The 22142-nt window shown below is 35.4% G+C and overlaps 1 protein-coding gene across 5 annotated transcripts in view; it reads left to right on the top strand.

Annotated features, from left to right (window-relative positions):
- Positions 1-22142, top strand: part of ICE2 (interactor of little elongation complex ELL subunit 2) — a 63216-nt gene that overhangs the window by 30297 nt on the left and 10777 nt on the right. For 3 of the 5 annotated variants that reach the window (XM_059180672.1, XM_059180671.1, XM_059180673.1), the window contains 4 exons: positions 1887-2880; positions 3591-3766; positions 8014-8143; positions 21794-21878. In XM_059180672.1, the coding sequence (XP_059036655.1) occupies positions 1887-2880; positions 3591-3766; positions 8014-8143; positions 21794-21878 (1385 nt within the window). Of the gene's footprint in view, positions 1-11; positions 129-1886; positions 2881-3590; positions 3767-8013; positions 8144-16801; positions 21125-21793; positions 21879-22142 lie in introns of those variants that run through there. The other 2 variants (XM_059180674.1, XM_059180675.1) reach the window with 2 other exon arrangements.

The raw sequence follows: 22142 nt of genomic DNA, 5'->3' as shown, positions 1-22142 counted from the left end.
TTAATTTATAGTCCATCTTTGGAAATGCCCCTTGGATTCTTGGGAGGGAAAAGGTATATCTTTGCAGTCTATATATGTGTTTTCAGTCATTCATATATATTGGTTTCATTTAATAGTATATGTACTTCCTATATCCCTATTTTACTCAGAGACAGTGTACTGTTGACTAAGTGCAGTTGTGTTTCTGTCAAATTTTCCCTTTATTCTTCAATTTTGACTACCTGTTTTGAAGTTATTTGGCATGTCACAATTCACTATTCATGGATTTCATCTTTCTTCAATGCAGGATTTCTTTGATGCTTTTGCATTGAATTCTGCTTTGTCTAACACTTTATATTGCTCTCTTTTACTTCCATTTCTTAACATTATGTCCCATTGTTTTGTTTTTAACCTGTGTAAGAATGCCTCATGTAAACAGCATATGGTTTTCTTTTCTTTCCTTTTTATTTTTTTTTATTTTTTAAACTAAATTTTGTGGTCTATTTTATAAGAGTTACATTTACTGAGAAGTTTTTTCTTTGTGCCAGGGACTATGCCAAGAAACTTCCTATATACAAGTTCTCATTTAATCCTTAGAACAAATCCAAGAAGATGACCCTATCATCACTATTTAGAAATGAAGAAATTGAAGTTCAGAGAGGTTGAATAATTTAATAGGTTTTTCTTTCTTACTTACTATATGATTGCTGTTAGACATTTCCTCCCTCAGATCCTCAACTGTATGACTAGTGGGTGTGCATAGCTTGTAACCAGATTTTTATAGTATTTATCTAAAGTCCTTTGCTAGATTGAGGAGAGATCTATTGCTGCTTGGGGAGCAGCTGTCTGTAGTTCTTCCTTTACCAAAACAGTACATGAAAAACTACAGCCTCAATGGCTTCATGTCCCAGAACATAATAAAATCATTTCCTGTCCATATTACTAGGAGTGGGGTGCCTGGGTGGCTCAGTGGGTTGAGCCGCTGCCTTCGGCTCGGGTCATGATCTCAGGATCCTGGGATTGAGTCCCGCATCGGGCTCTCTGCTAAGCAGGGAGCCTGCTTCCCTTCCTCTCTCTCTGCCTGCCTCTCTGCCTACTTGTGATCTCTCTCTGTCAAATAAATAAATAAAATCTTAAAAAAAACATATTACTAGGAGTTATTTTTTTGAGTAGGTGTAGAAAATCACTGATGATGTTAGGAATACATCAGAGGCTGGTGACCCTTCCTGAGCTGCATTAAAAAGCAGCTTCCTCACAATGGCAAAGAGGCTTTCTTCCTGGTCAGCTAAGTACAGGTGTCTCTGCAAGAGTGTAATGGAGTGGTTATCATTGAAAATCTACTGCCTTCCTATTTGACCCCACACTTGTTCTTTGTGGTTCTATTTTCTGATGAGTGGAAATTCCTTTTGGGAAATGCAGGTTCACAAGTATTCCCTATTTCCTATGCTGTTACAACTTGGCATATTTGTCTTGTGTTTCATCAGCATTTCAGTGGGAAGGGTGGGGGGATGGTGTAACTGGGTGACAAGCAGTAAGGAGGGCACGTGATGTAATGAGTGCTGTGTGTTATATACAACTGATGAATCACTGAACTCTGCCTTGAAACTAAAAATATACTGTATGCTAATTGAATTTAAATTTTAAAAAATAATTTGAAAACAAGAAAAAAATAGTGATTCATTAAACTCTTGAATTCTAAAAAAAAAAAATTCAATGGGAAGGTAAGATTGAATAAATTAGTTTCTAGTAGTTTATCATTATCTTAAGCAAAAACCTTTCAAAGCCATTAGACATTTCTTTCTGCTTTTAAATAGTATGAACTGTCTTTATGAGGGTAGGGGCATTAGGTGATAGGTGAGGGGCGTTCTGGAATACCTGCTGAGAGTTTACCAATATATTTTCTTAAGATGTCTTATGAAGTTAATGAATGCCGAAAAATTGAGACCCTTGAAAATTTGGACCTGGATTTTGATGGTGATGTCACAGAACTTGAAACTTTTGGAGTAAACACCACCAAACCATCAAAGTCACCAAGTCCAGCAAGCACTTCCACAGTACCCAATACAACAGATACTCTCACAGTTCCCAGCACAGCAACAGCATCTGTGGTACCAACCACACCAGACATTTCTGCTCATTCTAGAAGTTTATCTCAGATTCTGATGGAACAGCTGCAAAAGGAGAAACAGCTGGTGACTGGTATGGATGGTGGCCCTGAGGAATGCAAAAATAAAGATGATCAGGGATTTGTACCATGTGGTGAAAAGGCATCAAATACTGACAAGCTTTTGGTGCAGGATAATGACTTGAAAATATCTGATTCCTTGCAGTTAGAAGGTTCTACAGAAATTGAAATCTCTCATAAAAATGATTTGGCTACTGATACAGTATATAGCCCTGAAAAATTAAATGTTCTGGAGAACTCAGACAGTTCAAAGGAAAAGCTTGTTACCTCAGAAGCAGTAAGAAGTGAAGATGTAATTCTTTGCAATAGTGATACAGATGAAGACTGTTTAATCATTGATACAGAGTGTCAAAATAATAGTAATGGAAAGACAACTGATAGGAATTCTAATTTAAGTTCTAAACCAGCTAGCCCCTATTCGTCTTCAGCACAGGCTTCTGTTGGAAACCAGACTAATCCTACTTGTAGTCCTGAAGAGTCATGTGTTTTAAAAAAACCTATCAAACGAGTATATAAAAAATTTGATCCAGTTGGAGAAATTTTAAAAATGCAAGATGAACTCCTAAAGCCAATTTCCAGAAAAATACCTGAATTGCCCTTAATGAATTTGGAAAATTCGAAACAATCTCCTGCTTCTGAGCAATCCTCTGCTCCTTCAGATGCCTCTAGTTGGCCAAAATCTGTATGGCCTTCTGCGTTTCAGAAGCCAAAAGGACGTAAGTAAATATTTACAAAGACCTTATATTAGCTGTTCTACCTCTTCCTTTTCCTTAGGTTTTTCTCCTTTATTCCCTTTCTTTCTTTTTGCTATGACCTGTCTTATAATATTTACATGGTCATTGATATTTTATTTTTCAAGGTACTGATCAGTGTATCAGCTTCCAAAATCTTCTCTTTAAATATGTACACGAAGTTACATGGATTTTTGTAACCTATGTTTATCCAACATGTACAGTGGCTACTGTAACTACAGATAATATGGCTCACTGAACGATGAAGGGGAAGTGATCAAAAATAATCATAAACATTTATGAGTCCAAAATTTACTAATTCATGGTGTGGGACTGTAGTTGTACGCTTTTTCACTTTCTGAAAGAAATATAAAGTTTAGCCCAGCTCTACCTAGATTAGAAAAAACATCACTTTTTTTTAAAACTTTTTCTTCTTCATTTGTTGTCTCATGAATTTAAACTTTGTCTAGAGTTATGGAAGGTGGTATTTAAAGCTTTGACCTCAGCACTTGGCTGCAGTTCCAGTAAAAGTAGACAGAAATGGTAATAGTATAAATGTTCAACTCAGAGAAAATAGAAAGTTAAAGTTGATAGAAATGTAAAAATAAATAATTGAAGTGTTTTATCTTGAATTATGATGGATAAAGAGCTAATGGATTTTAAAATAAAAATGAGAAATATAATTATTTTTAAAGGATTGCCATATGAACTACAGGACTATGTTGAAGATACATCAGAATATGTAGCTCCCCAGGAAGGAAATTTTGTTTACAAGTTATTTAGTCTGCAAGACCTGTTGTTACTTGTGCGATGCAGTGTCCAGAGGATAGAGACCAGACCACGTTCAAAAAAACGGAAGAAAATCAGAAGAGTAAGTTGTTAATTGGGAATTTAGGATGTGGATGTGGTAGTATAAGTAGATAATCACAGATATTTAACATGCCATTATTATGAAGTTTAATTTTAAACTCTTGATCACTATCAGAATTTTTCAGGTTGAGTTGGAGCTTTTTGTTTGTTTTTTTGTGGGGTTTTTTGTTTTGTTTTGTAAAATACTGAAAACACTTTTAATAAGGGGAAGTGGAAAGTGTTAAATATAAAGTTCTTGAATGGTGGTAACATTCTTACATGGAAGTTATAAACGTAATGAAAGATGGCACCATCATAGATTTGACCTGGACCTGCTTTCTATAAATTTGGAATTCCAGTGTGTGATATATTAGCCCCTTTTTCTCTTACTTTAAGAATCTTCTTAACTAGTTTTAGAGGTCTCAAGTTTTCAACGGTGGGCTTTCACATGCATTTGAAGTATTCCCAGAATTGTTAAAGACTAAATGTTTTCCTTTCCTTTTCCCCCTGTTGTTTTGCGGAGGGGATTGATATAAAAAAAGTTTTTCAGTTAAAAAGTTCTTGCTCCAGTTAGAGTAATTGGTTCTTTAAACAGTTTTCCATACTTGATGTTTAAAGTTCTCATTCAGATTAGTTTGCTTTTTGTGTGTGTGACCACTGAATTCGGAGGAGGCTCTCTGTAATAACTGATTATAGTGATGTCTTTCCTTTCATTTTTACTTAAGAGAATTTTTTCTGTTGTGTACATTTGTCATTGTGTGTATGTTTATTTATATTTTAATATTATTATTATTATTTTTTTAATTTTGGTGTCTCTATCTCTTGCTTCCTAACCTATAACCTGATAAGAATCCTCAGTGACTACTTTAAAATGTTAGTATGTTTGGGGCTAGGAATTAGATGATCAAAAATAGTGATGTTCTAGCATTGACCTTGTGGATCAGTGCTGATTGCTGCTTTGTCATGTTAAGGAATAACTTGGAAAAGAAAGGAAGGAAGGAAAAAAGGCAGGGCGGGCTGGCGGTCCAACCTCCCTTAGCTGCCAGTAGGGGGTCTATCATGAAAAAACTCTAAAGCCAGCCCATAAAGATGTAGGATCTTTGTCCACCAGAATCCAGTGGACCTGGAGGATATTTTGCTTGATGATGCTGTTATCCTTTGTTAAATAGAAGGAAGATTGTGAATACAATTTTAAATTCTTAATTCTCATAATTTGGGTTTTATCAGTGGTTCTGGCTTTAAATTTTAGAAACCAAATGTTTTTGAATTATAATGTGTGGGGTAGTGTTTTCTGTAAGAGAAAGTCAAGGAATAGCAAAATACCAAAGGTTTTGTATTACTCTGCTCCTAAATAAGTGCTAATAGTCTCTGAATTAAAAGATTTTACTTTATTTGCTAATTTTTCCCATCTCATTTGTATTTAATTATGATCAATTTGATGGCTTATTGCATGAACATTTTAAGTATATATAGTGTCAGTGCTATGTATTGTCTTTTCAGTGTTTTATTTCTTTAATTTTTACTTACTATCTCTCTCATTTATTTGGGGGCTAACCTCATTTCTTTGACTTTCTACTCTTAGAACCCATACCACTTCATATTGATCTGCCAGTTCACAGCAGTTAGAAACTATTGATGGCCAGTGTCTCTTGAGAAAGAATAGCTTAGGGAAATATTGGATACTGAATTAATTCTTGAAACAGCCTGTTAAAGACATTGTCATTCAGTTCACTGAAGTGCAATTTGTAAGTGTTGAGATAAACCCTTATTGGAGATAATTTGCTTTTCATCAAAATCTATCAAAACAGTCAAACCCCAGAGAATATCTAAATAGGAGTCTTGTGTTTTTTATTATGTCAAACCCAGAGTAAAGTGATAAAATTTCCAGTGAGTGGTTATCATATTGTACCTTTTATTATATGTAATAGTTTAGTACACATGGTTTAAATTCCTTAGTAGAATGCATTTCCCTTGGAATCATGCCCTATTTATCTGTTTCTCCCAAATGTTTTATATCCTAGAAACAAAATAAACAGGTATTAAGTAAATGAAAGAGCTGAGTAAGTGAAGAGAGAAGAGGGAATTACTAAGGAAGGGAACTTTAAGATAATGTAAGCACTAGTTTGAGAAATTTTAAAGTAGCACTATTTAAATTCTGCATAAGAAAGCATTCCCTTAATATTTACTACTTTAAAACCAACTTGTTTAGATAAACTTTAAAATACTTAGAAGTCTTGGGGCACCTGGGTGGCTCAGTGGGTTAAAGCCTCTGCCTTCAGCTCGGGTCATGATCCCAGGGTCCTGGGATGGAGCCCCGCATAGGGCTGTCTGCTCAACGGGGAGCCTACTTCCTCCTCTCTCTCTGCCTGCTTCTCTGCCTACTTGTGATCTCCATCTGTCAAATAAATAAATAAATAAAATCTTAAATATTTAGAAGTCTCTTCAACCTCTGATACTAGCTATGAAATACCATACTTAGGGATGTATGGAAAAGTTTGAAAGGTTTATGTGAAATATTGGAAGGCAGAAACAAAAAATGTTTTTAGTTGGGGAGATTAGGAGTTAACCATTCAAGGGAGAAAGGAAGAGTAAATTTAATTTTTATAGTTTGAAACTTTGATTGAATTCAAAGTTTCATTTTAATTTTAGAATATTACCATGAAATATTGACTTTTTTCTTTCCCTTGGCTTCCTGGAGGTGGCAGCAGAATACATACAGAAATTAAAACCAGATTCAGGATTTAGTTTCATAGATACAACTCAGTATTATCAAGGAAAATCTACTCTTGATCCAAAAAGGGTATCTTCTTTATCAATTACTCAACTCTGCTGTAAACTGGCTCTGTCCCTGAGCAAATTTCTTAACCCTCTTGACCTCCATTTCTTTATCTCTAGCTTACAGTTGTTAAATGCAGAGTGCCAGTTGCTTAAGAATTATTATATAATAAGAAGCTTTTATCAGTAAAATTATCTTAATCTCAGTTTAGTTTTTTAAATTGAGAAGATACCATAGAGGCCTTGTACTCAAGGTTTGGCCCCTGGAACAACAGCTTATCAAATATGCAAAACCTACTGTATAGAATTACTGAATTATTGTATTGTACTCTTGAAACTAATATAAAACTGTATGTTAATTGTACTTCAGTTTTAAAAAGAGCAAATCCTTGTTCTTCACCTCAGATTCTGCATTTTAACAAAGTTATTACCAGGTTATTCATACACACATTGAAATTGAAGAAATACTGCTTTAAAAGACTTTTACACCATTCAGAGGTAAATGGTGTATGAATCGAGTTTACTGTTGACAGACATTTTACTGAATTTGAATTGTTCTTACCACCATCATTGTTTCAAGCCCACTAAATTTGCCACTTTGTGAAAATCAGGAATTCTGAAACATTTATGAAATATTTTCAAGTACATGAATAGTGGCAACTTAGTATAATTTCAGAAGTATGAACTAGCTATATCACTTTGAATAAATTTCTTAAATCACGTATTTCTCCTTCTGCAGCTGGAAATGAAGAGACTACTATTAAGAGTAGAATATTCTTTGACAGAAATGAGAAAACATGAGCACAGTGAACATGACTCACATTATTTCATAAGCATGAATTTCCTTGCATATCCTCCTTTACACTAGTAATGGCCACAGTTACTTTACTTAATCTGTTTAGTGTCCTGACCAGTAAGCTCTGATTGGCTACTTTACCAGGTACTTAGTGTTTGGAACAAAGCCTTTGTATTAATCAATATAAAGACACTTACAGGTGTTAATGTAGGTATTAATGCTTATACGTTAATTCTTAGAATGAAAACAAGCTGCTCCGATAATTTGAGCCTGAGACCATGTGTCTCATGCTTTAAAGGGGTAAAAAAATTCTTACCTTTTTTTTAGTCCTCTAAGAATTACTAGTATAACAGTCTTTGCTTCCCAGCATCCAGCTTTAAACCTTTGGGCAAATTACATATCATAAGCCCTGTTCCAAGGATGCTGCTGTCGGTTACATTCCCTGATAAAATGTGTACATGTGTAGGGAGGTGTGTGAATTTTAAGTGGATGTGAGGGAGAGCTATTGGTTCAGGATCCTTATTCACCTCTTGCCCACATCTAAGAAGGGTTCTTTCCATCTTTCTGTCTGAATTCTACTGTATTTGAAAGGATAAGACTACCTGAAAGCATTTTGAAGGGGCAAAACTATATAGGTAAATGTATTTGCTGTTAAGAGTAAATTAATGGAGCTTTGAAAAAGGATCTCTTCATTTCAGCAATTTCCAGTTTATGTACTACCAAAAGTGGAATATCAAGCTTGTTACGGAGTTGAAGCTCTGACTGAAAGTGAACTTTGTCGCTTATGGACTGAGAGTTTATTGCATTCCAACTGCTCATTTTATGTTGGTGAGTTATGCAAGAGGACTTGATCTCCCTTTTAATGTCATTATAAATACATGCTTTTGATCAATTATAAATACCTCCATTTCTTTCTATTAAAGCACCATTCTTACTGCATTTAGATGGTGAAGTGAGACTAGTGAGATCAGATATTTTCATTTCCCTCTTATTCATCTTGTTTAGTTGTGCTTGATGTCAACATCATTGTTTTATTTTTTAAATACTTATTTTACAGGGTACTAAGCTAAAACTATAGAAGTGTTTTCTGACAAGTTTCTTTTAAATTAGTGGTGTGAACATATTTTGAAATTTTCTTAAAACCACAATGAAATTTAAAATTTTGCAATTTTTCTTTGTTTCTGTTTTGCTGTCTTTTGGAGGAGGTGGTTAGGGATTTGATTTCTCTTATCTGGGTTCACATACAGTTAACATATTTCATATGAAGGATTACTTTCCTGTTGTTACTGGTACTGCTCCCTCCCAATGGAATGCCTCATCCCATACTTTAATTCATCCCATATGTCTCAGTCCATCCCCACTATCTCAAGCTGCCCTTATACCTAACATAATGTAGACTTAATGTTTTTGGTTTTAGAAAGAGTACCAGTCTACAGATAGTCAAGAGTTAAAGAAGATGGGTAGCAGGAGCAGAAGGAGAGGGAGAAGCAGACTCCCTGCTGGGCAGGGATTTCCCACTCAGGGCTCTGTCCCAGGATCCCAACCAAGATCATGACCTCATCTACAGGCAGACACTTAACCAGCTGAACCACCCAGGCGCCCCCTCTCCATTTAACTTTAGGAATCTGTTTAGATTGTTTCCATTTTAATGCAACTGAAAATTCTTGTAAATACCTGTTAGTATACTGCACACATATTGCTGTTAGGGCATATACTGAGGAGTGGAATTATTGGGTCATATTTTAGGTATACACTCAATTTAGTAAATAATTTCAGAAAGTTTTCCAAAGTGATTGAACCAACTTACATTTATAAAAGCAATATGTGATGATTTCAGTTTCTTCACATCCTTACCCACACTTGGCCTTACCAGTTTACTTAATTTTACCCATGCTGGTGGGTAGGTATTATTAATATTTCATTATTGTTTTACTGTACCTGTCTCTAGTGGTTTATGAAATTGGGCACTCTTTCATGTGATTAGTCATTTGGATACTCAATATTGTGAATTGCCTATTTAAACCTCTTGCTCATTTATCTTCTGTCAGGGAGTTTTGTGTGTTTTGTTGTTGTTGTTGTTTATTAAGTAGGTTCCATACCTGGCCTGGAGCCAAAATGGAACTTGAACTCAAATCCCTGAGATCAAGACCTGAGCTAAGATCAAGGGTAGGTCGCTTATCTAACTGAGCCATGCAGGTCCCCCTTATTGTCAGATTTTTGTTTGTTTGGTCTTTGTTGGTTTTAAATTTTATTAATGTTTCTCTCCCATTCTGTAATTTACCTTTTCAGTCTCTTAATGGTATCTTTTGAATTTACCAGTTTATTAGTCATTTCCTTTCTGATACATGATTTTTTTGTCCTATTTTAAAAACTCCCCCCTCCCAGCAAGATCATAAAGATACTCTCCTATATTATCTTCTAGAATTTTTTTTTCCTAGTCCTTATTTTTAGGTACACAGTTTGTGTGGTATTTAATTTTACATGGTCAGAGGATTTTGTTTCCAGTTGTGGGTACTGTTTATTGAAAAGACCACCCTTTCTCTGCTGCTTTTCAATGCTACTTGTTCTATCAATCATGTATGTGACTCTAATTTATCCTTGAGGCAGTACCTGTTTTATTTATTCTAGCTGGAGTAATTACTTAGTTTTTCTAGGTACTCTTAGCTAGACAATTAACATTGTAAATTACTCTAACTATATAAGATATTCTGCTGTTTCGTAACGTGAATCTTGTCAACTTATTTTTCTTCAGGAGTTTCTTGGCTGTTCTTGGCCCTTTGTGTTTACAGATTTTGGAATCAGCTTGTCAGTTTCGATCAACAACAACAAGAAGATTAGGATTTTTGTTAGCAAGTGCAGTGACTCATTGTGGAGCAAATTGATAGCTTCACAATAACATCTTCTAATTTGTGAATTTTATATATTCCTTTATTAATATCTTTAATTTCTCTTAGTATTTTATGATTTTTTATGTAGAGATCTTGTACATTTTTTGTTAGGTGTATTTTGTGGTATTTGATATTACAAATGATATTTGTGACATTTTCTTTTCTTTTTTTTTTGTGACATTTTATTTTCTTAAGGTTTGTTTCTAAAATATAAAATTTATTTACATACTGATTTCATATAGTGATCTATCTAGCAACTCCACTAAAGTCACTTATTCATTCTAATAATTGTTTTTTAAGTAACCAAGCATGTCTTCTGCAAATAATGGCCAGTTTATTTCTTCCTTCCAATCTATATACCTTTTTTTCCTTGCCTTCATTGCCTATCACTTGAATACAAGTTGAATAATGCTCCTTTATGTCTTAGTTCTAATCTTAAAAGGGAATGTTTTAAATAATTCGCCATTGTGTTTGGTATTTTGTGTAGGTTTTTGTAGATACCTTTAATTAGAATAAAGAATCCTTTTTATGCCTAATTTAAGAATTTTAAGCAGGATGGGCAAAAAAAAAAACCCTTATCAAATATTTTCTTTACTTTTACTGATGTGATTGTATGAGTTTTATTCTACTAATGTGATGACTCCTGTTGAGTCAGGATGTTAATCCTAAAATGTTAATCGAACCTTGTGTTCCTGCAATAAACCCAGCTTGATCATAATATGTTACTTTTTCTATATTGGTAGATTTAGTTTAATATTAATATTAATTTTGTTAATAGTAATTTTGCCATCTGTGTTTATGAGTGAGATTGGCCTATAATACCTTGCTTATGTATTGGTGTTAAGGTTATATTTATACCATAAAATGAGTTGGGATGTATTCTTTCTACTCTTATCTGGTAGAATTTCTGTAAAACTAGTGTTATTTCGGGGCGCCTGGGTGGCTCAGTGGGTTAAAGCCTCTGCCTTCGGCTTGGGTCATGATCCCAGCATCCTGGGATCGAGCCCCACATCGGGTTCTCTGCTCAGCAGGGAGCCTGCTTCCTCCTCTCTCTCTGCCTGCCTCTCTGCTTACTTGTGGTCTCTGTCTGTCAAGTAAATAAATAAAATCTTTAAAAAAAATAAATAAATAAAACGCCACTCTTCAAAAAAAACTAGTGTTATTTCTTCTACAGATGTTTGGTAAAAATTACCTAGGAAGCATGTGGACCTAAGTTTTCTCTTTTGAGAAGCTCCTAATTATCAGTTCTGTTTTTAATTCATTTTAGAGCCATTCAGATATTTGATTTCTTACACCAGCTTTGTAAATGTATGTGTGTGTATGTTTTTAAGAAATTTGTTCAGCTTTTCAGAATTATTGGCATAAAGGTATAATGTCCTCTTATGATCTTTTAATGTCTATAGTATCTATAGTAATTACTATACATCCCTAATAGTTTGGGGTTATATCTAACATTTTAATATATATTTTCTATTTGACTCATTGTTTTAAGAACCTATTTTTTGGTCTTAGTGCCTTCTTATGAACTGAGTTTTTTTATTCCATTTTTCCCCTTAACAGGATAGTTCTATATTAAAATAATTGTATACTCTTCTACTACTCTTTAAAGGGTTATTCCAGAGGTGTCCAATATAGTAGCTCCTAACCACAGGTGACTATTTTAAATTTATTAAAATTAAGCAAAACTTAAAGTTCAGTTTCTCAGTCATATTGGCCATATTTCAAGTGCTTGAAAGCTGCATCTGGTTACCATGTTCAACAGGACAGCGATTTCCAGCTTCACAAAAATTTCAATTGGACAGTGGTGCTCTAATAATTATAACTGACTCATCCCTATTAAACAGTATTTTACTTTTTCTTTATATTATTATTAGTGTATACATTTGATATTCATTTATATTTATTCATTTATTTACCCTTTTTAATGCTTTTCTTCTATATCTCTAAGATTCTAACTAATATCATTTTCCTCTGCCTTTAGTATTTAATATTATCATTATTACAGATATCTTAGTGACAAAGACTCTCAGTTTTTATTCATCTAAAAGGTTTATTATTATTATTATTATTATTATTATTATGCTTTTATTTATTTAATTATTTATTTATGTCAGAGAGAGTGAGCACAGGCAGACAGAGTGGCAGGCAGAGGCAGAGGGAGAAGCAGGCTTCCTGTCGAGCAAGGAGCCCGATGTGGGACTCAATCCCAGGACGCTGGGATCATGACCTGAGCCAAAGGCAGCCGCTTAACCAACTGAGCAACCCAGGCGTTCCTATGCTTTTATTCTTGAAGGATAGATATTTCAGTGTCTTCTGGCTTCTTTTGTTTCTGTTGAAAAGTCAGGTGTCCATCTTTTTTTTTTCCCTCTTTTAACAGTAATACCTCTCTCTTCTCTGCAGATTTAAAATTTTATCTTTCTCTCTGCTTTTCAGAAATTTTCTTCAATTTACTTACATTAGGCTTTCTTTGTAAGTACTTCTTTTGGGGTTTATATTGCTCCTTGAATATGTGACTTCTAACAATTTTGGAGAATTCTCAGTGATTATGTCACTAAATATCACTTCTTCCTCATTCTCTTTCTCCTCTGGGATTTTCATTGCATTAGGTTATATCTTACTGTAACCCTAATGTCCTGTACATTCTTTATCTTTCCTTTGACTCTTCATGTATTATTTTTGATACTTTTTTTCTAGCTCATTAATTCCTAATTCTTCACCTGTCTCTAATAAACTATTTAAAGATTTTTTTTTAATTTATTTATTTGACAGACAGAGATCACAAGTAGGCAGAGAGGTAGGCAGAGAGAGAGGAGAAAGCAGACTCCCTGCCCAGCAGATAGCCCGATGCCGGGCTCGATCCCAAGACCCTGGGATCATGACCCGAGCTGAAGGCAGAGGCTTTAACTCACTGAGCCACCCTGGCGCCCCTCTAATAAACTATTTAAACCATGACTTTTGTTCCTAATTTCAATTATTGTATTCTTCAGTTCTAGATTTTTCCATTTGGTTCTTTTTTATAGATTAGAGTTTCTGACAAATTCTCAATCATTCCTTTAGAATATTAGGCAAAACTCTTTTAAAGTCTGTGTCCAGTACCTTTGTTATCTAAATTTCCAGTATGTCTTTTCTATTATCTTTTGTGTATTCATTTCTTAGGGCTGCTGTAACAAAGTACCACAAACTAAGTGGCTTAAAACAACAGAAATTTCTTGTTTCACTGTTCTAGAGCTAGAAATACAAAATCGAGGTGTCACCAGGCCATGTTCCCTCTGAAGCCCAGAGGAGAGGATCCTTCATTGCCTTTTCTATCTTCTGGTATCTGCCAGTAATTTTTGGCATCTTTTGACTTGTAGATGCATCACTATCGTCTCCTTTTCTCTCATCATATGGCATCTTCTTCCTGTGTGTCTCTCCTCTTAGAAGGACACCAGTCATATTGGATTAAGGGCCTACCCTGCTCCAGTATGACCTCATCTTAATCTTTAAGTATGTTTGCTATGATCCTATTTCCAAGGAAGGTCATGTTCTGAGGTACTATGGGTTAAGGCTTCAGCATATCTTTTTTAGGGCAACAAAATTCATCTCATAACATGTTTCTTTCTTTTTTTTTAACATGTTATTTCATTGTATGCCAGGATGTTCTTTAATAAGGGCCAGCTACTGTATATGAAAAATTATGGAGATAATGAGAAAGTTAAAATATTATCTTCCACTAGACAAGAGTACTATTGACTAACCTTAATTCCATTACAGGGATTTAGATCATTTGAAGCTTGACTTTGGACCCTAGAAAGACCAGTCTGTTTCCCACTGAATGCTAGTGTGTTGCTATTCAGGGTCTGTGCAGGTAAGAGTTGATGTAGCCGGACTGACACTGCCAATCATTGAAAAGACCTATTTGCAAAGCTGGCCCTTAACGCGTATCTGGGAACTTGACTCGTAATCTGTTCCCTGTACTGATGTAAAACTTTCTTTAGCTGATAAGGATGGCTCCTAGTACCTACATTGTACAAACAATGTGGCTTATTCTAAACATCTGCTTTCTTTTTGAGAGTCTTTGGTATGTGCTAGGCGGAAGGCACCTATGTAATGAGCCTCCAGTAAACAACTTGAGTGCTGAGTTTCTAAGAAACTTTTCCAATATACAAAAAAAACTGTTGCTAGAAGAATTAAGTGCATCTTATGTGACTTCAGTAGGAAGGACCTTTTTTTTTAAATTGTGGTAAAATATACGTATTTTAGAATAACATAGAATTTAGCATTTTAACCATTTTGGTGTACAATTCAGTGTGCATTTTTAGTACAATTCAATGATACTAAGTAGATTCACAGAGTTGTGCAGCCATCACCACTATCTACTTCCAGAACCTTTTCATCATCCCAGATAGAAACTCAGGAAAGACTCAGAGTTTTCATCTGGTTTCCTTTGGACTTTGCTCCATACATCTTTTCCTTTTACTCTTTATTTTTATTTTTTTGCTTTGCATACTTTTGCTGTAGTAAGTTTTAGCCATGAGTACACCTGTATGCTGAATCCTTGAACTCTTTTAGAGAATCACAAAACCCAGGGAACCCCTTGTTCCACAAGGTCCCTTAGGTGTTCAGTTTGTTGATAGATCCTGAAATGAGTTTCATTCATTCATTCCATATGAATGCTCCCCCCAAAGAGTCATGCTATACATCATCCTTAGGTCTGTTAAGTATGATTTTGTTGCCAAAAATGAAAGATGCCACTATTTTAAACAAACAAACAAACCAAAATCTTGTACATCTATGTATTTTACAAACTTGGTATCAGTTTAGGAGAAAAAAAATCCTTTTAAAAATCTTCCAGAGAGGGGCACCTGGGTGGCTCAGTCGTTAACCTTCTGCCTTCCACTCCAGTCATGATCCTGGGGTCCTGGAATTGAGCCCTGCCTCAGACTCCCTGCTCAGGAGGAAGCCTGCTTCTCCCTCTCTCACTCTCCCTGCTTGTGTTCCCTATCTGCCTGTCTCTCTCCATATAAATAAATAAAACCTTAAAAAAAAAAATCTTCCAGAGAGCCTCAGAGATAAGAGTGTAGCCCCTGGGGCACATGGGTGGCTCAGTGGGTTAAGCCGCTGCCTTCGGCTCAGGTCATGATCTCGGGGTCCTGGGATCGAGTCCCAATCGGGCTCTCTGCTCAGCAGGGAGCCTGCTTTCTTCTCTCTCTCTCTGCCTGCCTCTCTACTTGTGATCTCTCTCTCTGTGTCAAATAAATAAATAAATAAAATCTTTTAAAAAAAGATTATTAAAAAAAAAAAAGAGTGTAGCCCCTGTCTTAAGGGGCTTTAACCAGAAAAACTGGTTAGCATCAGGGAAGATGGCCTTCTACTAGTAGAATTTAGAGAAAAACCTTTGTGTTATTGGTATTTGATACCAGAAGCAATCCTGTCACTCTAGTATGCCCAGCAATGAGGCATTTATTGCATGTGGATCTTTGTATCATTGTATCTTTTTTAGCTATAGCAGCCACTAAAATGTGTTGCAAAATGAATTAAACTTTGAATCCATCCTTCAAAGAGTTGTATCACACAGTTTTAAACTAAGATTTCTCAAAACAAAAAGCGTAGTTAACCATACATTGTATATTTTTTCATTTTTCAAAAAAATGTGGTCTGTGTTAAGTGCTATTAATGAACAGTTTTTAATGTGTGTAGACTGCTGCTATAAGCAATAGAGGAAAGTAAAGTTCATAATAAGTAAGTAACTTATTCATAGATACAGAGTTTATCAGTTGGCAGGACCAGAATTGAGTCACAGTTTTTAAGTGTCAGTAACTTTGCCATAAAACTAAAAAGGGCTAGAGAAGAATTGAGGGAGGTGTCAGATGTAACAAAAGGGAAGCATTTTGTGTGACAGTAGTAATCATTGTAAATTAAAACAAATGATTTTACTGTTTAGAAATCAGAGTCTTGACCAGAAACATTCCAAGTGGTATGTTCTCTTTCCCATGCACTCATGTACCATAGTCTCTCCTCAACTGTGGCCTGTTTTCCTCTCAACCAGTGCTAGGCACTCTTGTATTTAACTTAAGCATTTTGTTGTCATTATTGCCAGACTATGATCCCAAGATTTAAAGGAAATTTAAAATAATTTTTCCTCAAAAATCAAATTTGGGGGTCAATATGTTAGATCCTTTAAACAGTGAGGATAGTTTATCTGCATGATTGAGCAATTCAGATAAAACATGTCGTAGAAAATAGTGATAGATCTCAGTTGGTTTCTTTAACTGAGGAGCCCATTGGTTTGCAGGACATAAGTTCAGTAATTCTCAAACATTGTAGTTCATCAGAATCACTTACAGGGCTTGTTAGAGTAGAGAGTGCTGGCCCTGACCCTACAGTGTCTGATTCAGTAGGTCTAGATCAGGACCCAAGATTTAACATTTCTGGCATGTTTTCAGGTGCTGCTGATGCTGCAGTCTAGGGATTGCATCTTGAGAACCACTTTTGTAGTTCATAGTCTGTTTTTCAGGTAGAATAAATGTACTTATATTGTTGTTAATGTTTGTCTGTTTCACTTTACTATGAACATGTTCTCTTCCCCTCAATTGTAGTACTCTTTTTTTATCCTCAGGTCCCATAAAAACATTAAGAAATACTCCTAAAGAAAATTCCCAAAGTGGAGCACCTTGGGTGGCTCAACTGTTAAGCTGCTGCCTTCAGCTCAGGTCTTGATCCTAGGGTTCTGGGATTGAGCCCTGCATCAGGCTCCCTGCTCAGTGGGAAGCCTGCTTCTCCCGCTGCCTCTGCCTGTTGCTTCCCCTACTTGTGTGCTTGTACGTTCTCTCTCTCTGTCAAATAAATAAAGTCTTTAAAAATAAAAAAGAAAGAAAGAAAAGAAAATTCCCAAAGGAATCTTATCGCGACTTCTTTATCTGCCTTCTAATCCTTTAATATATATCAGTTCTATATAGTTGACATAAGACCAGCCTTGCTTTTGCACAGTTCTGAGTTTTAGTTACTACAGAGTACTATGACTAATTTCATAAAGTACAGACTTCACAGCTGACTCTTCAGTCCACATATCACTACATAAATAACAGATGGACATCATGACCAGTCATGTCCCATTTTCCAAACTCTGTCAGTGGTTACCTGCTAATGAGTTCATAAACAAAAAACAAAGTGTATATTTGTGTTCCATTTCTATCTCCCACTGATAAACTCGTGTAATTTTGTAAAAGTGGATAATCAAAGAGTTGGCACACAATGATTAAAGCACAGCAAAGAAAAAGTGATATTGCAGGAAGTAAAATTCAAATTGAACATAAATGAAGTTATAGGAAAAACAGCTGACAGTAGAAACATTGACACTGTTCATGTTCAAGAGACTCTAGATATGCTGCCACAGGAATTTAGTGAAGGCAAACTTAGGGACATAAATGAGGAAAGTGGTTGTTATGTAAAGGATGAAAAAGTGATACCTGCATAAGATTTTGCATGAAAAGAACTCTTAGAGATATTTCCTAACATTTAAAGCCCAAAGGAGGTGCTCCTGGGTGGCTCAGTCGGTTAAACATCTGCCTTTGGTTCAGGTCATGATCTCGGGGTCCTAGGATCCAGCCCTGCATCTGAGCTGAGCTCCTCCCACTCTCTCTGCTGCTCCCCCTGCCTGTGCGTGCGCGCGCTCGTTCGCGCGTGCTCTCTTCTCTCTCTGTGTCAAATAAATAAATAAATAAATAAAATTTTTAAAAAATAATAATAAAACACAAAGGATACAATGTTGGAAGCTGATCCCAACTTAGAAAGGAGTTTGACAGCCCATGGCTTCCTATCATAAGTTGTTCCAGAAGGTGACAACCCATGTTCAAACTGCTCTTGATAAGTTTTTTTATAAAGAAATATAGTACTTTAATTTTCAGTGTTTTTAGTTTTTTATAGTATATTAAATAAATATTAGTTTTGCTTTTTTTCACTTCCCTGTACATTTACAGTTGTTGGAGAATTCATAATGTTTTGACCAAAAAAAATTTTTTTAAGATTTTATTTATTTATTTGATAGAGAGACTGAGAGAGGGAACACAAGCCCTAAGCAGGGGGCTAGAGAGAAAGAAAGAGGTAGAGAGAGGCAGGCTTCCCACCGAGCAGGGAGCCTGATGTAGGGCTCCATCCCAGGACACTGAGATAATGACCTGAACTGAAGGCAGACGCTTAACAACTGAGCCACCCAGGCACTCCTTGACAAAAAAATTTTTTCAGATTTATTTATTTATTTATTTATTTTAGAGAAAGAGCATGGGGTGTGCAGGGTGGCAGAGGAGAGAGAGTCTTAAGCAGACTCCTGAGTGCAGAGGCCAACAGGGACTCTATCTCACAATCCCGAGATTGAGATCAGGACCTAAGCCGAAACCAATAGTTGGAGGCTTAACTAATTGCACCTTTCAGCTGCCCCAACCAAAAAAATGTTTTTAAGACTTATTTATTTATTTATTTATTTGAGAGAGAAAGTATGCACGCATGTGCACAAGTCAGAGGAGTAGCAGAGGGAAAGGGAGAGAGAGAATCTCAATGAGACTCCCCACAGAGTGCATAGCCTGATGTGGGACTTGATCTCATGACCTGAGCTGAAATCAAGAGTCAGACACTTAACTCACTGAGCCACCCAGGTGTCCCTTGACAAAAAATTTTAAAGGTTATGGAACAATTGTAATTTTTCACATTGATCATTAAAATCACTTGCATGGTTTCAGCTTGTATGATTATTTTTATCATCCCATACTGCATGCAAAGCAAGAACTACCTGTTTATATGTATATATGTATGTATTATGATTGGATACATGTATATAAAGCCTTTAATTGTATTATATAAAGACCTTATTTGTACTCTGTAAAGCAGTTTTTCAACCTGACACACAAAAAATACTTGGATAGCACACTGATATACAAAAGAGATTGCTCACGGCTGAAGGGCAGTGGCTGGGAAACTTTCCATCCCAAGCCTTTCTCAGCTGCCCGAGGGCTGGGGAGATAAATATCTCAACACACATATGAGTCATCTAAGGCCTCCAGGTGAAAATGCTCCAATATTGAGAGAATTGTTTACTTCTTGAGGAAGTAGGCCTCATAGAACTTAGCATGGCACTCTCTATGTAGTTATTTTTGGCTGACCATATTTGACATATACCATAATACATATTTTTTTATTGAGATTTCTTTAAAAAGCTAAGACTTGTTAATCTCCTCAAAGGCATATTTAGTAAATGTCTAAATATGTTTTATTGTATTTAATATTCCCTTTCTACAGTTATTAAAGCATTAAAATATGTCTTTGTTATTAGAAATGTCACTGTATAATGAGTGTTAGAATTGTAGAGGTGAAATTAAAACTTGGCATAGGAAATAACAAGTAGGCATAGGAAAAATAGATTTGTTGTTTTAAAGAAAAGCATCTTGTAAAAATGTTTCTAATTCTTTTTATGGGATAAAAGCCAATAAAAGGGGGCTTCATATGAAAATGAGATATTATATGCATTTTTTGTTGTCCCAGTGATTAGCATCAGCTTCACAGGTAATGTGTTTTGATAACTAAATATTGCAAGTTCAAAAATAAAAACAAAAAATGGTATTATCTCAGCGTTAGTAAGTGTTATACTCTTGTCATACTAATTGTTATTTTTAAGTATGGTTTTTGTATTAACTTGATTATATAACATTTAATGTAGGGCTGTCTTTCATATAATTCTTTCTCAGTATATTTCAAGGCCTAAGAGTCCTGTCTTAACCTGTGTTGTAGTATATACACATTAGTTTTTAAAATGGATGTGTCTACCTTTGCCACTTTGTTTCTTGGAATTCTAGAATTATGTCATATTTGTAAGGAAGTATGACTTTAAGCACTTTTTAAAAAAAAGATTTTATTTATTTATTTGACAGAGATCACAAGTAGGCAGAGAGGCAGGCAGAGAGAGGAAGGGAAGCAGACTCACTGCTGAGCAGAGAGCCAGATGTGGGGCTCGATCCCAGAACCCTGGGATCATGACCTGAGCTGAAGATATAGGCTTTAACCCACTGAGCCACCCAGGTGCCCCAAGCACTTTTTTTTTTAAACCATGTGGAATCTTGTGTGCTTTAATTAAAAGCTGGACTTTCTTTTTGAGCTTTATTGTGGTATAATTAACAGATCAAATTGTAAGATATTTAAAGTGTACATCTTGAGGATTTGATAGACATATATTGCAAAATGATTCCTCCCATCCAGGTAATTAATACCTCATCGCCACACATTTATGTTTTTCCTTTTTTTTTAATGAGAACATTTACATTCTCTCTTGGCAAATTTCAGTCATACAATATAGTGTTATCTTCTGTAGTCACCATATTATACATTAGAATCTCAGACTCTTATATGGCTGAAAGCTTGTACCCTTTTACCACCTCTCTCTATTCCTTCCTCCCCTAGCCTTTGGGAACCACTTTTCTACTCTATTTCTATGAGTTTGACTTTTATTTTTAGATTCCACATGTCAGTGATACCATGTAGTATTTTTTTTCTCTTATTTCATTTAGCATAATGCCCTTAAGTCTTTCTTGTTATAAAAAGCAGAATTTCCTTCTTTCTTTTGGCTGAGTAATATTCTATTGTATATATACACCACATCTTCTTTATCCATTCCTCTGTTGTTAGACACTTAGGTTGTTTCCATATCTTGGTTATTGTAAATAATTAAGCTTGATTTTTATAATCTAATTTTTATCTTAACCAGGTGTGGGAATGCCTGGGTAGCTCAGTTGGCTAAGCAGCTGACTCTTGATTAAGCTCAAGTCATGATCTTGGGGTCTTCGGATTGAGGCCTGTGTCAGGCTCCTCTCTCAGCAGGGAGTCTGCTTCAGGTTTCTTTCCCTCCCCCTGCTCATGCGCGAGTGCTCTCCCTCCCCCTCTCCCTCTCTCTCTCTCTCTCTAAAATAAATAAATGAATCTTAAAAAAAGAAGAACCAAGTGTGTCTTAGGTATGTGTAGAGCATACCCATACTATAAATTGGACTGTCCATTTGTGTCGATAATAAATGTCATCTCTATGAAAATGCAACTTAAACTAATAGGAAACAGATACACCAATATTTTGACAGTTGTTCTTTAATTCGGCTCTTAGAGATTATTTTTTGGTGTGCACATGTGTAAACTTTTCCATATTCAGCAAATATTTTGGAACTAATACTTTTGTGTCATTTTAAAATACAGTTTTGGGGCAGCTGGGTGGCTCAGTCGGTTGAGCATCTGACTGTTGGTATCACCTAGGTCATGATCTCAGGGTTGTGAGATTGAGCCCTGTCTCAGGGTCTGTGCTCAGCACAAAGTCTGCTTGAAATTCTCTTTCTCCTTTTCCCCTTCCCCCACCCCCACTTACTCTCTCTCTCAAATAAATAAATAAAATCTATTAGGAAAATAAGTAAAATACAACTTCACTTAATAAACTTAATAAAATGTATAATTTTGCTCTTTTTAGAATGTAAAGTTCCTTTGAGGTTGTTACAATTTTGTAAAAGCATCTTTAAGAAGACTGTATAACCTTTTCTTCCCCCCAGATACTGCAATTGCTCTTTTTAAGTTTGATACTTTATTTTAGGGCATATTGATGCATTTACTTCAAAACTTTTTCTGTTAGAAGAAATTACCTCAGAAGAATTAAAAGAAAAACTTTCAGCACTCAAGTAAGAAAGTTTACTTTGTGGTGGGATTTTTAAAATTTGCTGATGTAATCACTAATTTTTGTTTATTTCTAAATATTTGTTTAAATCATTTATCTTCTCAAGACTTTTAATCCTTTTATACACTGAGGTTTCCTCTAGCCCAGTTTGTGATCCATCTATATTAATCATGTCCCTTTTCAAATTAAATCAAATTCCAGTGATACCAGTCTTTCTACTTCAGGGAAAGGAGGCTAGAGCAAGAGTAGTAGCCCACCATCTGGGAGG

Source organism: Mustela lutreola, chromosome 7, assembly GCF_030435805.1.
Source record: "Mustela lutreola isolate mMusLut2 chromosome 7, mMusLut2.pri, whole genome shotgun sequence".
Lineage (NCBI taxonomy): Eukaryota > Metazoa > Chordata > Mammalia > Carnivora > Mustelidae > Mustela > Mustela lutreola.
Note: the sequence above shows the minus strand (reverse complement) of the source record. Positions and strands in the feature narration are given on the sequence as shown.